The sequence below is a fragment of the Prinia subflava genome, chromosome 17 (assembly GCF_021018805.1).
Source record: "Prinia subflava isolate CZ2003 ecotype Zambia chromosome 17, Cam_Psub_1.2, whole genome shotgun sequence".
Classification (NCBI taxonomy): Eukaryota; Metazoa; Chordata; class Aves; order Passeriformes; family Cisticolidae; genus Prinia; species Prinia subflava.
Window position 1 is genome coordinate 11,708,781 of NC_086263.1, and position 15,383 is coordinate 11,724,163.

At 45.2% G+C, this 15,383-nt stretch overlaps 1 protein-coding gene across 1 annotated transcript in view; it reads right to left on the reverse strand.

Moving 5' to 3' along the window:
- MAD1L1 (mitotic arrest deficient 1 like 1) overlaps window positions 1-15,383 on the reverse strand; it is a 353,113-nt gene that overhangs the window by 82,085 nt on the left and 255,645 nt on the right. The window contains exon 17 of the mRNA XM_063414357.1: window positions 8,012-8,202. Coding sequence (XP_063270427.1) covers window positions 8,012-8,202 — 191 coding nt within the window. The remainder of the gene's footprint in view (window positions 1-8,011; window positions 8,203-15,383) is intronic.

The following is a 15,383-nucleotide window of genomic DNA, read 5'->3' on the forward strand; positions in this document are numbered from 1 at the left end:
CAGCAATTTCCACTCCTTTTCATGTGCAGCTTTGAACAGAACCATATGCAAGCGACCAGCGGGTTGTGGCTTGCTGACACGGCTCTGCATGTTCTGCAAAATCACAGGAGAGCAGCCAGGGACAGTAACAAGCGTGCATCAAAAGCTGCTTTGCAAAACACCCATTTCATGTGTGCTGCAGTGAGGATTGGTATTCCCCCATCGCCCAGGCTCCGAGGCACTGCCTTTGCCTTAAAGAGTGCTGATCACACAAACTCTAAGTAGAACATCTTTTGAAACTACCAGAGACTCAAATAAATAAATTAATAAATTAATAAATTAATAAATTAATAAATTAATGAATTAATAAATTAATAAATTTGTTTGAAGATATTTGATACCAGCTGGAGGTGGTATCACCCACAGAAAAGGGAAAGCACACCAGTGCTGCCCCAAGCCCCCTCAGGATGCACCATGTGCCCGAGGGACAATTTCCTGCATCCATTGCTGTGTCTGCCCTGGTTACATCTGCAACCCATCCTCATGCAGCTTCCCCACCACAGGACATTTTGAAAAGCTTCTCAAATCCCCTGTGAGTGCACAAATTGTAATGTCCTGCAACCAGGTGAGAGGGACAGAGGAAAGCAGGGAGTTGACTGAGCTAGAGCAGAGCCACGTGGTGATTTAGCAGCAGAGATGGGAACGGGAATCCAGGAGGGGTTTTGCTTATGTCCCCTCTGCTTTATCCCTTTTTTAACTCTGTCTTCCTCTCACACTGAGTGAACACCCTCCTGCCAGCCCACACATTTCTTTGTAAGCTGTTCAAGCACAGCAGCAGGCGGACACAGACATCCTCCTCTCCTGAGACCTCCCACAGGGACACCGGGCACAGCCGGTGACAAAAGGACTCTTCTTCTGCAAACTGCAGTCATGGGGGTGCTGGGGACGTGGTGGGGGGCAGAGAGGAGGGAGAGGGTTTTATCAGAGCAGGGAAGGAAGCCAGGACCTGCTCTGCCTCCTCTGTGCTGCCCTGAGACACAAGGATGGAGTCACAGTCCCCCCTGTCTGGGGCACAGACACAACCTGTGCCCCCACGTCCACCCCATGTCCCTCCAGGGTCACACACGCTGCCACACCAGCCTGGGTGCTCTGGTTTAATTAAATTCTTATCAGTGACCTCTGCTCCTTGATGGTGCATCTGACTCGCCCCAGAAAGCACAGGCTGTCACTGCTGTTTCATTAAATAAGAGATGTTTCAATGAAGGAGATTTGGAGGGAGATAAATTGCAAACTTATTAAAAAATAGGTGTATTCCAGTAATTTTGTTACTTATTGTTATTGCAGAATCATAGAATCATTTAAGTTGGAAAAGACCTTCACAATCACTGAGTCCAACTGTAAAATTAATGCTGCCAAGGCCACCAGAAGCCCAGGAAAGATGGTGAGGTCCTTCAGCTGGGATGGCTGATGCCTGTCACAGCCTGGCTGAGGCTATCAGCAGTTCTGACAGCGATGGGGGCTGAAGTGAGGTGAAGAATTTGTGTGGATAACTCAAAAGCTGCCTTTTTTCAGTGCCCTCCTCCTTTGCCACAGGAAGTGCAGACAGGGAGGCAGAGCTTGTGCCAGCACAAGGAGGGTGCTGTGGGGAGGGAAATCTTAAATACTACAGAGGTAATGCCATGTCCTTGGGGAATGAAGGAGCAGAGGGGAGGGAAAGTGCAAAATCAACTTGGTGGCCAGCAGCTGATGACTGCAAAACAAACGGAATTGCAGAGAGACAGCCTGATGGCATCAGAGAGCCAATCTCATGTTCCCTGTCCCAAACCAGGGCTGCTTTTGAGAAGTGACAGGTTTTGTATCTGCCTCACCAGGTAACACATCAGTCACTCCAACAGAGAGGACGCATCCACCAGCAAGACAAATCTCTGACCTTTCAGGAAGCCTCACCCATCCCACTCTCCTGCTAGTCAGGAAAGACCCTGTCATTGGAATAATGCTCCAATATCATCAACATTAATTACCTCCATGCTTGGATCTGCCTTGGCAGACTCACAGGCATGGCAGGAAGGGGAGCAAGTGGTGCCAACACAGTGGAAATGGGTGCCAGACTGGCAGGTAAGAGGGGAGGGTGCTCCCCACCAGCACCATCCATTTACCCTCACAACAATCCAGTGACACTGGCAGGAGCATCATCCACCTTGTACAGGCGGGGAAGAGAGGCAGACAAAGAATATTCCCTTTGTTCAGCTGGAAGAAGGCTTCAGCCCAGCCTCTTCAGGCCTTTGCTCAGAAATTCAGCAGTCAAAAGGAAAACCTTCTGTTACATTTTTCCAGTATACTCGAGATGACTGGCTTCATTAAAAACAAAAAAAGGAAAAGCCCTAATGTGCACTAGGGAATAGGCAGTTGTTCAGGGAAGCATTTGCAGTAAGAGAGAAACTGTGTAAGGAAGCAAAAAAAGCATGAAGAAGAGCAATTTGAAGAGAGTAGCAAGAATTAAAGTTAGGTCCTAACACAAACCAGTGTTAGGACCTAACTTTATACAACTACAATATCTGCAAGAAAATTACACGTGGGAAGTTTAAACACAGGATTTGATGGTGTAGCACTACAGATTGCTCAGCAGCTCCTTTCAGAGGCTGCTGATTAGTGCAGGCCAGGATGGGTGCTGGCTGACCCTGGCAGGAACCCCGGCAATCACCCAGCAGGAAGGCACCGCGCTCACACAGCGACGGCCCCCGAGCTGAAATCAAGCCTCCAGCACCCACACAGGCAAACCGAAAACAAAATATGAACATTAAATAACTTGCAATTAACAACAATGAGGAGTTAAGAGAGGCCTACAGTCCCTAATCAATCTCTTGCTGCCTGGCCTGCTCCACCGATGAGCACCATTGTTAGTTTTGATTGTGCGTGCTGGAAGAATTGCTCTCCATCAAAACTGTGATTTCCTTCTCCCCTCGAGACTCATCAAGGGTGAAGAGGAGGAGAAGGGAGAAGATAGAGGTACAAAAAGAAACAAACAGCTAGAACAGGCTTCTCCAAGACACTCTGCTAAGGCTCGAGGAGGAATAACTGAAACTGCAGGTATGCCAAGAATGTGGACTCAGGAATCACAGCTCCCAACACTGTTGACAGCTTCAAGATGAAACAAGAGCACTCAGGAGAATAAAAGTAATCCCTGTATTAACCATCCTGCTTATTCTGAGCTGTATATCACTCACCAGTGTGCCCTGGCCAGACTGGTACCCAGACTGTGCTGGAATCTCAGCAGACCAGACTCTCTCTGCACGTTTAACCACACAAGTTTTGCCTCCCCCTTTCAGCCAGCAGTTTGTCAGCATCACTTTGTGTTCGGAAAACAGCCTCCAAGTTCTTTCTTGTATAATCCAGCCTCATTTCTCTCCTGAAGAGAATTAAACTATTGTATCTTGTGCACACTGCTGCCCTATTGTGTTTTAGTCAATACAGAAGCAAGAGGACAGTGAGGTACTCAAGCCTTGGGGCAAGCTAAGGAGGACTGGGCACTTCAAGGTGGTGTCTGTCCTTCCACCACATCCTTCTTCCACTCAAAGGAAAGAAATATCCCATATCCTTTTTACACCCTTGTGCTCAGCCTCTGCACCCACAGTGATCTCCATTAGAACCAAGTGTTCACTTTTCAGGTGGCCCTCAAGTTTGATAGTTACAGTTCCCCTTACAGATCTGCAAACTAATTCTGTGTTTAACTCCCAAAAGAGGTGTGCAAAGACAGCACATCAGCTTTGCACAGCTTTTTAATTTATCAGGAGGTAGAAAAGCTGTTGATTTTACGGCAGTATTACCAATCCAACAGGACACAAATAAAAGTTTTATTTTGCAGCAAGAAGTGCCAGCCCTGGAGCCTCCACATTCTCAAGCTCTGTCAAGATGCTTCTGGTTTTGTTTGCTGTCTGGTATCTTGGGTATTCTCTCTCCAGGAATCCAGCCTATCAACCTGGAGATGCTCTTCAATGAACTACTGCTGGTGTTTGGGCTTTCATTTGATGATTTTGACAGAAAATAACAACACAAATGAGACCTGGAAGCAGAGAGAATTCTGTGCTGTGCAAGACTAAGCTCTGAGGATATAAAAAATAACTGTCTAAAGGCAGGTTTTGGCCAGGATTATTTATGAACTCAGACACATAACACGACTGTGACACTGGAAAGAGTTTATCTGGTTTAACTTCCTTCCCAACCAATTTAGACTCAAATAATTTAGGCACGATTATCAAGAAATCTGAGCACTTCTTTCTAAGAAAGTAGAGGAATCTGATAACAGAAAGATTGCAAACATTGGCAATTGCACAGGATCACACTGATGACCTGTTCAGCCCAGGATCTTTTCAAAGTGATGAGCTCCACATTCATGCTGCAACACTGGAAACAGTTTACCTGAAGCACTGAGAATAATCAAAACCAGATTGCTCCGTCTTCTTCATTCAAGCCTTTATTCCCATTTTCAGAGGATGGACTTGAATGTTGCCAAGTACAGAAGCAGCAAAATTATTTGTATACCCAAGCCAAAAAATAAGCAGCATGAAGGGGAATTCTCTTCCTAACCTCTATAGTAAGGAGTTGCCTTTACACCTCCAAGCAGAGAGCTCTGAATGTCCCTGCTTTGTGTAAATGTACATATTTAATATAAAACTAGATATTATAATTTGTCCACAAAGATATCTTAACTCTTTAGAAAAGAGCAGTGGCCTCCTGCTCTCAGTAGTTCCTTGAAGCCATAGGGTCTATCAAATAAAAGGATTTCTACTCTTTTTCTTTTAAATTGATCGACTGCAAATGCTTTGGCTGGGACTGTGTCCTTAGGCACACAAAAAGAAAAAAGCCCGCGATTTAATTTCTTTCCACTGTTTGTTCATTTGTACAAGTGTCTCCAAATCATCTCCTCTTCAAATTTGACCAGCCTTTCTGTTTACTGAAGGACTTTCTTTGTCTGAAACAATTGTCATTGCCTTTCTAAAGACCTCATTTCCTTACTCCCATTCAGGATCCAGGCAGAGACAAGGATAAACACATGTACATAAACACAATGTACACCTGGCCGGGCAATGACAGCCTGATTTGCCACCTCCTCATTCTGAAGCCGGATAAACTGATCTGGAGGCTCCCCAGCAGTGTTTGTTTGTTTTAACAGATCTCTTTAATGGCTTGCTACAAAGGGAGGTGTTCCTGGATATCTGAGGAGTGGGCTAGACACACCAGTGAAGCATCACACGGAACACAAAGTCTGTGCCTCGGCTGGACACATCTAATGGAGCAGAAAAAGGAATGGAATACGAAACTGCCAAGTGCCCCAGGAATTACAATCCATTACAGCCCACAAAAAAAAATCATCAAAATCTAAACTCCTGGTGAGGAGTCTGTAACAGCCTTTCCACAGTGTTTAATTGAAACAATAAAAAGGAGCAAACAAACGGGAGCGAGCTGTGGAGCCTGAGATGTGCCTTCCTGCCCACGCACTCACAGAGGGGCTGAAAATCACTGGGACATCCTTCCAGCTGATGAGCTCATCTCTTGCACCGATAGGGATCACCAATAATACTGGTGTGGTTTCATTGGAATTCAGTGCTCATTTGTAGATGCAGTCATTGACATTCCCAGCACAGCACTGTGATTAACCCTTTCACTGGAGCTGTAATCCCAATTAATGCAAACTGGCTGGACTCATACAGCAGGTAGATAATAAGCTCCACTATAGTAACAGCACACCTTGGCCAGGAAAACCAAGCACATCTTTCATCTTCATTTAGCTTTGAAGGGGTTACATTACATTCTATTGCATCCCTCACTTAAAATTAAATGCCACCAGCAGTGCTACTGAAATATGCTTTTAAAGTTTACAGCTGAACTACAGAAGCTTGTAAAGTGCCAAGGGACTTCTCTGGTTTAATTATATAGACCCTGTTCCATAAACTGCTCGAATAGAATAAATACAAATAGCATCCATGCTTTGTGACCTCTCTGGGTCAATGAAATGCACACAAACACCCACAGTCTGCTATGGCTCAGAAATTCCACAGTATAAACACACAACCCTGCTGGAAGCTGTAGTCAGGATTCAAGCCTTCATACAGACATGAGAACCAGCTGCCTGGACTCAGCAAGGAAATAATTTGTTGTTTATATTCTACTACTATTCAAAGCTGCAGTCAGTGGGAATTGCCTGCGATTTACTGAACAGGGAGAAAGAGTCTGAATTTTTTCTTGTTCATGTTGTAATTAGCAAATCTGCTCCTCTTGTCCAGAGAGGTGATGAGGTAAGAGAGGCTGAGGAATTCCAAGAATCAATAAATGACCCACCCTTGGCTCTAAGAAATGTGAGATGTTCTCTACCTGGTGACACTCATCTCCATCCTTGGGACATACTTGGGAATAAACACTCGAGTGAAGAAGAGAAAGCAAGAAGAATGTGTAGAGAGAGAAATCTGTACTTTAGTATCCCCTCCCCTGCATATAAATTATTTATATTGCCATTTCACCAGGAAGAGTTTCCTTCTACCTGAGACAAGCTCCTGAGCCGCCAGCCAGTTCTCATCCATGTGGCAAGCATACAATTTTCTCACATTTTCTTAACTTTCTCCAAGCATGCCATCTCTCCTGTGGTGCAGAAAAAACTGCAACTTGTACTGTCTGGCCATGGCATCCAAGAGACATCTCCAGGAGTCAGCTGAAGTTTCATTCATTGAATATTTAACACTACAGGTGTGAGCACAGATCTCTGGAGGTGTTAGAGCAGCACTGCACCATCTCAACAGAGAACTGTTTTCAGGATTCAATGGCACCTTAAAACCAACAGAATTATTCTCTTCCCTGGGCACTGAGCTTTCTTTTGTTGCTGTCATGTGCCTCAGGTCATCCAGAATTCTTCTAAGGCAAATCAATATGACTGTTTTGGGGATATTTTCCTAGTTTTACTAAAGATCCTAGGTGCTGTCTTATACACACCCTCACTTGCTTTATTTGTTTTGGTTTTTTTTTTTTTTTTTTTTTTTTTTTTTTTTTTTTTTTTTTTTTTTTTTTTTTTTCCCTGAGGCACTAAAGTTGCAGAACAGGAAAATGTTTGTCCTGTTATGTAGAGAAACAATCTTGCAGCCATCCACATGTGGCACAGAACTGTAGGTCTGCAGAAACAGAACTTTCCCATCTCCTGCTTGTAGAGTTCCCTCCTGTACTGAACACCTCCAAACCCCTTCACAAAGGAGATTTGCCCCAGGGAGGATCAGTGGGAGGCAGGTATGATTTTAAGTGCTGTTAAGTGTTTGCCACAGAAAAGAAGGAAGTTCTCCCACTGACCTGTAAACTTGAGCTGTTGGCACTTGAACCAAACTAAAGGCAGGATTTAACATCTTGGTGACTTCTAGTGTCACACCTCAGCTCTCTAATGCATCAGCTCAGCTTTGGCAGCTGGAAGGCAGCACAGCAGAGAAACAGCCCCTCTATCAAGCCACAACCTCACAGCCCACCCAGCCACACCAGTAAAGCACAGACAGACAGGAGACAGACTGTTACTGCTGTTCACATAAATGGCACTTCACACACACCAGCATGAGCTGCTGCTCAAAAGGGATTCCAATTTACATAAAGACAAGATGATGACACGCAGACAAGCTAGAGGATGCTAAAAAAACATGGGGACATATATCTCACAGTGAAGTAATGATGAGCCTTGATGGTTACATAAGGTTTTATTACTGCGGCATATAACTGATAATATAAAAAAGGTGAAGTGCCAGGCCAGATGCCTGAGGTATTATGCATATACAGTCTCTCCTCTTTACTCCAGACTTTGATATATAAGTGGGAGACCAGATGTCAAACCTCCTCCTACTTTTTAACAGAAGAAAGGATCTTTGCTTCCCTCGCGAGGAACACTCTGCCACGTAGCAGGGGGCAGTGATTTTTCCACTCTAATCACCGAGAAAGAGCAAATACACCCTGGCACATTGAAAACCAGGAACCCAAAGGAGCAGGTGCAGCCAGGGGTGCACAGACCTACCTTGAAGAGCAGGCAGTCCCCCTGGTGCTCGGCGTAGATGGAGCTGAGCCTGTACTGGTTCTCCGTGGTGATGTCGATCTGGTAGCCCGTGAGTGTGTAGCACACCTTGCGGAACTCCTGGATCTTGGTCTGGAAAACTTCTTTCAGGCGCTGGTTTTTCAGTTCTGCACTTTCCACTTGCTTCTTCAGCTCTGGGTGAGGGAAGAAAAAAGGCACTTTCTTATGTGTCACCAGCACAGAGCCCTCGTGCTGTACTTACAGTGCTAGCCAAACTGAGTGAATTGAAAAGGTTAATTAAAAAGCGAATTAAGCAGGCAGAGTAAAGAAACAAGCAAGCTGGATGCCTCTCCTCCTGGCCCCAGCAGACCAAAAGATGGTAAACTGGGGAGCAAGGAAAACAGATATGTCTTGGTGGGATGGATTTTTCTTTTTCTCAGCCAGTCTTTTAACAACACACTACAAAAATTCAAAGCTACAGCAGCCATTTCCCCCCACGCACACGTCTTGTTTTCTACACGGAACCCAAGAGAAGGTTATTCCTCTGCACCAAGCAATAAAGTGGAAAAATGGCCCAAAATACACCTCCATATGGTTGCATCAGGAGGAAGCTGCCTACAAGGGAAATCTCCTCCAATGGCGAAGATTTGAGGTAAGTGCTTTGATCTCAAATTGACACACTGCTTAGGAATCCCTCAAGGTTTGGGAAGGGGTTTTTATTGTGATAAAAAGCCTGGAGAACACCTCTGCCTCTTTGCATTTGCTACCTTAAGTGGCCTAGTCCCTATCAGAGAGATCCTGGGAGACTGCCTGCCACTCACCCTGTGTTTTATTGCTACAAAGGGAGCTGCCACTACTGTGAATCCTTCAAGAGGATACACAACAATTACCATGAATCTTTCACCCAAGGTGCCTTCTGAGTAATTAAACCTCGATTTATCATCCCATTAATTACAGAGATTGGCTTTACTTTAATATACACTAGAGATGTCTCCCAAGTCAGCCTGTTTTATCAACACTGCAGTCCAGGGTTAGGAAAAATCCTGACTCTTTCTAACAGCAAACAAATAGACTCCCTCAGTCGAAAACCTCTTTGTCATTCTGAGGTTTAAGGCTTTGTGCTGTGATCAGAGACATAATTGCAGCATTTGTAGCCCATATGTCTTTAGTTTAGCTAGTTCAGGTCCAGCAGCAGGACAGCAGGAACTTCAGAGCAAGGTGACTGCTGGAATATGAGGAATGTTTTTGGCTGGGTTTACAGAGCCCACACTAAAACATTATCGCTTCCCAAGTGAGCTGGAAATTTTTTTGCTTGAGTACTTGCTGGAAAGTGTTTCCATTGGCCTCCCAGGCACAGTGCAGGGAGGATGTAGGATGGAAACTGCAAGGCCATGGACTCTGCAGTGACAGTCACCTCTGAGCAGCTGCAGGCACACCAGGAGAATGCCACTCACCTCTCATCTCCTGTATTGCTTTGGTTAGGCACTGTGGGTGGAACAAAAGGATAATTCAATGCGTTAAGTTAAAGTGCCTTAAATGTCACTGAGGATGCCCCTGCTCAGAAGTACTTTGGCCTTAATCCAACTCAGTTTAATCCCCAGGCAAGGACAGGAACTCTTTAATGGTTAAAGAGAACTGTGTCCCTTGACTTCTGAGTGAGAGCATCCACCCAGGGAGAGTTAACACTGGCCAGCTCCTTACCTACAGCTAATCCAGCTCCACCTTCCTGAGCACCTTCTGGGGGTGATGGACAAGCAATGATTGACTTAACTCTGGGCATCCCTCAGCTGCATTGTGCTTTATGAAGGGGAGCAAACCAGTCTTGGGGAACATCACCAATTGGTTCATTAAAACCCTGCTATACAGGGAGCCCCCAGTTGTAGGGGGATGTAAAGTAAGTAGAGAATATCCAGACCACCCTTAATGGCCCAAAGGATTGTGTCTCACACACAGTCCCTTCTCAAGAGCTCAAAAAGGCTTTTTTCTGACCACCCACCTTCCCACTCACAGCAACTCATCAATGTGTGATTAACTCAACCCTTCTCTGGATTATTACAATCCTTTCCCCATCAGCTCAGCTGGGACTGGTCTTTGATTAATCAAGTAATCAGCCTCTGAAACTGGGAGGTTAATGGGTGGCTCTGACCTGGATATTCTCAGTTTTCATTCAGCTATGCAACTGTTAAGGACAAAATCCTATATATGAAAGTAAAAATTCAGTGACCACACTGCAGTGGTAAATAACATTTCGTCACTGTCAGAGACAGCCCTGCCTTTAATATATTGCCCATGTCCAACAGCAATATTTTTTTCCCTAATAAATGCAGCCTAGCCTTGGAAAAGTAAATCTGCCTCTTCCTACTGCATCTCAGAGGTTGCCTTTCCCAGCTTTTATAACCTTGGAGGTGGATGGCACCCTAATTCATTAACTGCTTGAACAGCTTTCGTTATTCATGAAGAGTTAGTGCCTTTTCCACTCTTTTGTCTCTCAGACTTGGTCCTGCCAGTGGCCACCAGGAGCATCCTCACCCCCACCCAACAGAGCTGGCCCAGTTAAACAACCCTCGACTCTGCAAAAGCAACTGAGTGATGGCAGCTGCTTCCCTCCACTACCCTCGGGGTGAGAAAGGAAAAACTTTGACCACAGTCAGTCTTTTATGCACGAAATCTGGGGCTTTCCAGCATAGCTGAAGTACCAGGGAGCTTCACCCCCGGCTGCGTGCCCTTGCTGCCTCCTGCTGCTCCTCCTGGCCCTCTTTCCAGAGCCTGCGGCAGTGCTGGTGTCCTGGCTGGGGGAATCCATCTGCATGAAAAACTTCTCTGCTCGTTAGAGATGCCTTGTGTCAGCCACTGGCACAAGGTGCTGACCTGGGGAAGTGCTGATGTGGATGCAGCTGAATGTGCCGGTGCCAGCCAGGGGTGGGACAGAGCCTTGTCATCCCTGCCCTGACTCCACCAGCAATTGCCCAGCAGGGCTCCTTTAGCTTAGGGACAGAGCAGGAAAAAACCCAGGCAGGCACAGGGACACAATGGCAATGGCTGAGCTGGCAGCTGCCCCCAGTGAAAGGTCCAGTGAACCCTGACTGTAAAACAGAGATTGCTCTTCTTTTACGCCCAATTAAGCCGCAGTCCTGAGCAGCTCAGCTGCAGCACTGCTGGTGCCTCCCTCGTGTTTATCCCCTGGGAATGATTCAAGCCGGGGCTGGTCCTGGTTTAACTCAGGACAGCACTCAGAATTGTGACTGCTCCCCTGCTCTCCACTGAGGGATCTGCTGACACAACCAAGAGAGCACACCGTGAGCAGGATCTGTGGAAGAGGAACCTCAGAGGAGGGTAAACTGAGACTTGAGAGAAGTCAGATGGGTTCCCACTGCTGAAACAAAGCCATTGGAGATGTCCTAGGATATCTTTTGTAGCTTTCCACCGCACTTCTGCAGCAAAGAAGCATCCTGTGTGATACCAGCCAGCCCCAGGCCAATATCTCAGACACCTTGGGGTGTTTAAAATGGCAAAGAATGTCTATTTTTAGGGTACCTGTGGAGCCTCTCTGCACCTTGGGTCTGTCCAAGTACAGACCTGGCACCACAGATTCCCTGCACCCAGCCAGCAGGACAGCAGCACATGCACAGACTTGGGGACAGTAATTAATCTTTCTAATATGTCCTCCATCAAGTGAGGATGTTAAGCTAAAAGGCAGCTCATTGTTTGCTCTGCATCTGAATTCAAAGCTGTGAAAACCTTAATTCTTAAGCCTCACCTAATACCGCTAATTCCCGCCAAATTTCCAGCACAGTCAGGAAAAATTGATTTAAAAGTCATCACTTGCAGAGTGCAACTCAGCTGTTTCCGAGCAGTGTTTAAGGCACAGCCACAGAGGCCACGGAACAGAGGGAGATCCTTTTGGGATGGGTCAGGTGCAGGAGCAGAGCAGGGCTCCAGTGACAGCACTGATGTGTCCACCCCTTTTATCTACCACTACATAAAACTGAACAACTTAACCCATTCAGATCTTTCCCAATGTTTGGAGAATTAGCTTTAATTACATCTTTAAAAGACAGTATTTGAAAACTATAATCCCTGTATTTAGAGAACCTGTTTGAATTCCTGTATTTGACCTTGTTCCTCTTGCACAATGCAGGTGAGAGGAGTTGCAGAGGCCATGGATGGGAAAAGCCACACCACAAACACCCTTCATCCCAAAGAGGGGAAGCCAAAGCATCTCTAAGTTTATCAAACAAATAAGAACTGGGAAAATAAACATGAGCTTACACAGGTTATGCCTTGGTTGGGGGTAATGACTGGCCTGAAAAAAAAAAGGAGAACAGAGAGAACAGGAAAATATATAGAAATACTGTCTCATCTCCTTTGTATTCAGGCCAAGAGTATGTACAAAAAGTTGCCTGTCTTGAAGAGTTTGATGTGGAAAAAATATCCTCACTGAAAAAAAAAAATCATTAATCTGTTAGAAAATTAATATTGCCAAATGATTAATTCCTCCTAATGATACTTCTTCTTGAAACACCTTGTATTTTCACACACTTACATTGACTTTAATGAATAATTCAAACTATTTTGGATAAATAAATAAAATATGAGCTGGGCTTTTTTTGGTCTCCTATTGGAAATGTCACTGCTTTTTATTCCATTGCTTTGACACTCCTTACATCTGAAACTGTTCAGAACAGCCTGGAAATACCACAGCTTTGGCTCTTGCTCCAAGTTCAGCCAGGTCAATCAATAACAATAGCAGTCTCTACACCAAAGAAAACCAAATTCATGCTTCGCCTTTTCCCCAGGGAAAGAGGAGGAAACAATGTGACTCTGAGCATGGCAAAAGTGGCATGAAATTAAATGTATCACTAGTCTTTTCCAGGAAAATACAAATTTGTTCTGCCCATCCTCAAAGATGCCACAAGCCATGTAGCTGCATTAATTCAGCTGCAATCCCAGCTAATATATATCTCTCTCAGAAAGGCCTGCAGTCCTTTCTAACTCTCCATTAAAGGTTACTTTCCCTCAGTGACATGTTTGGGGGTCACTCAATCCAGCACAGAGGATAAAGTATTTACACATCAATTCCTTTCCCTGCTGACCCTGCCAGGGTGCCTCCAGACAGATGCCACCCAACTGTGCTATGGAGGATGCTGTATTTTCACCAACCCTGCTTTAATTAAACAAGAGATGGCTGAAATTTTGTTTCCAGCTTACAGAAGGGATGCCAGAACCACCTTGTTCACACAAGGTCTATAATGGGAAGAGGAAACATTGTTTTCTCAGTACCAAGCAGCAAGGCACAATTACCTTTATTCTTCCCCATCTACAGGAGCTGCTGCCATGCAGTGGCACTCCACCCCCAAATTGATATTGAATTACTGCATCCATTGCAGCTCTGTCCTTCCTATCTGACCCTCTGCACCTGGGACCTTTCGTATCATTCCCCTGCTCAAACCCCGAGCTGAAATTTTCTTTGCCAGCCTCAGTTTACGAGGAGCAGTGTCTGAAAAGAGTTCTGTGATATTCTGTGAAGGGCACAACATAAAAATAAATTGTATCGTGTTAAATAAAGGCTAATAGGAGAAGAGCTGAACATTTTCTGGTGTAGGCAAGTTTACGACCATTGCTTTTGAGAAATAAAATTCGCTTTGCTAGATTTTATAGGCGTGTTTTATGCCCTGGGGGAGTGGGACCACGCAGCCCCACACCACCCTACTCGACCTTACAGTCTGGCAACCTCACACTGCTCCCTGCAAAACTTGAAATTTTTGACACTACAGCCATGAATTATAACTTTTCTTGAAGGTAAAAACAGTTTTATATTCACCAGACTGCACTGGCTGTTCAATTTGAAACCTAAGTGGTATTTATTTGATCAGTCAACATTGGTTTATTTTTAAACTGTGTATATACCATATGGCTCAATGCACCTCCCAGCCCCCTGCTCCAGCCACCAGCTTGCCCTTCCAGCAGCTCTGGGGAGAATTTTCAAAGGCAGCAGAGCACAAGTAAAAGTCTCCACCACCATCACCAGCTGCAGCTCTTGCACTGCCCGAGAACTCTCCACTAAAACAAAAATTTCCCAGATGTTTCTCTTCACTGAGGATGGTTGGCTGAAGGCCCCGTTTCAGACAACCCGTGTACCTTTATAAAGGGACCCTTTCTTGGAAAGAAGTCCACGATTAATTATCCTCTGGTGACTTGCAGAAAGTAGCAGAGGGCACTGGAAGGGTGAGGTGAGAGCAGCAGAACACTGAGGACCAAAGAGAGGAAGCCATGAAAAACCATGAACTCTCTTGCAGTACCTGCACCCACATAGAACATGGGTCAGGATCAAGTAAAGGGTGATTTTCTTTTCTTCCTTTTGCTAAGACTGAGATTACAACACCAAATTTCAAAACTCACAGGCACACCTGAAGCTGGCCAATGAACCATCACTGAGCAAAAGATTCTCTCAGGGCATCCCAGCCTGGGCACTGCTTGGAGCTTTCTCTGTCCTTCTTCTCCTTGTTGGCAGAGCTGCTTTGGAGTGGGGGCAGGCAGAAAACAAGGAGGGGCTTTTGGAAGCTCAGCTCAGTTCCTCAGGCACCCCTGCAGTTGTTCTCAGTGTTGTGTGAAGAGAACTAAAATCTGTGGCTGCAATGATGTGAGCAGCCTGCTTGCAGCAATCCAGAACTCAGCGGGGATGGCAACCCCAGACACAGGAGAAATTAACCTCAGGGGAACTATTTATTGCCCAAGATGGACTTCACCAATTAGCATGATATGGCACAAACAGTTTGGAAATTAGGGTGGTCACACTGGCCATAAATTGTGACCCAAGCACGAAGACAGCTCCCTCCACCTCCCCAATGATAAATAAAGTCTGCCAGCCACATTTCCCTTCCATATGGCAATTCCAGCCCAACAGCACTTCTCAGAACAAAGTGATGCCAACCAGAGCTGCAGCTTCAGATTAACTTCAGATGCAAAAAATAGCCTCACCTTAAAACTACAAATACACTGTGTCACTTCAGTTTACAGGAAAGCACTTAACTTCTGCTTCTAGAACTAGCCAGCAAATCTGAGGAGTAAATCTTCCAACATATACCTTTTCCAGGCAATCTATTATGGAGTTAAAAAAAAAAAAAAGTCAGTGGGACTTTTCATGGGCTGGAGTTCAGGGAAGTCAGGTAGCAAAAGACAGGGGCATAACTTGGATCACTTGTCAAGATGGAGAATCACTTCTCCACTAAGTTGCTTCCAAGGAAGAGAGTGCTTTGAAACCACTCAAGTGTCTAATGAAAAGATTAATCCTAAGAACAATATAATTAACATATATAATATGCATGTTAATTAGACAAGGTGGTCTGCAAAAGCATCTAATAGATTAATTTATCCC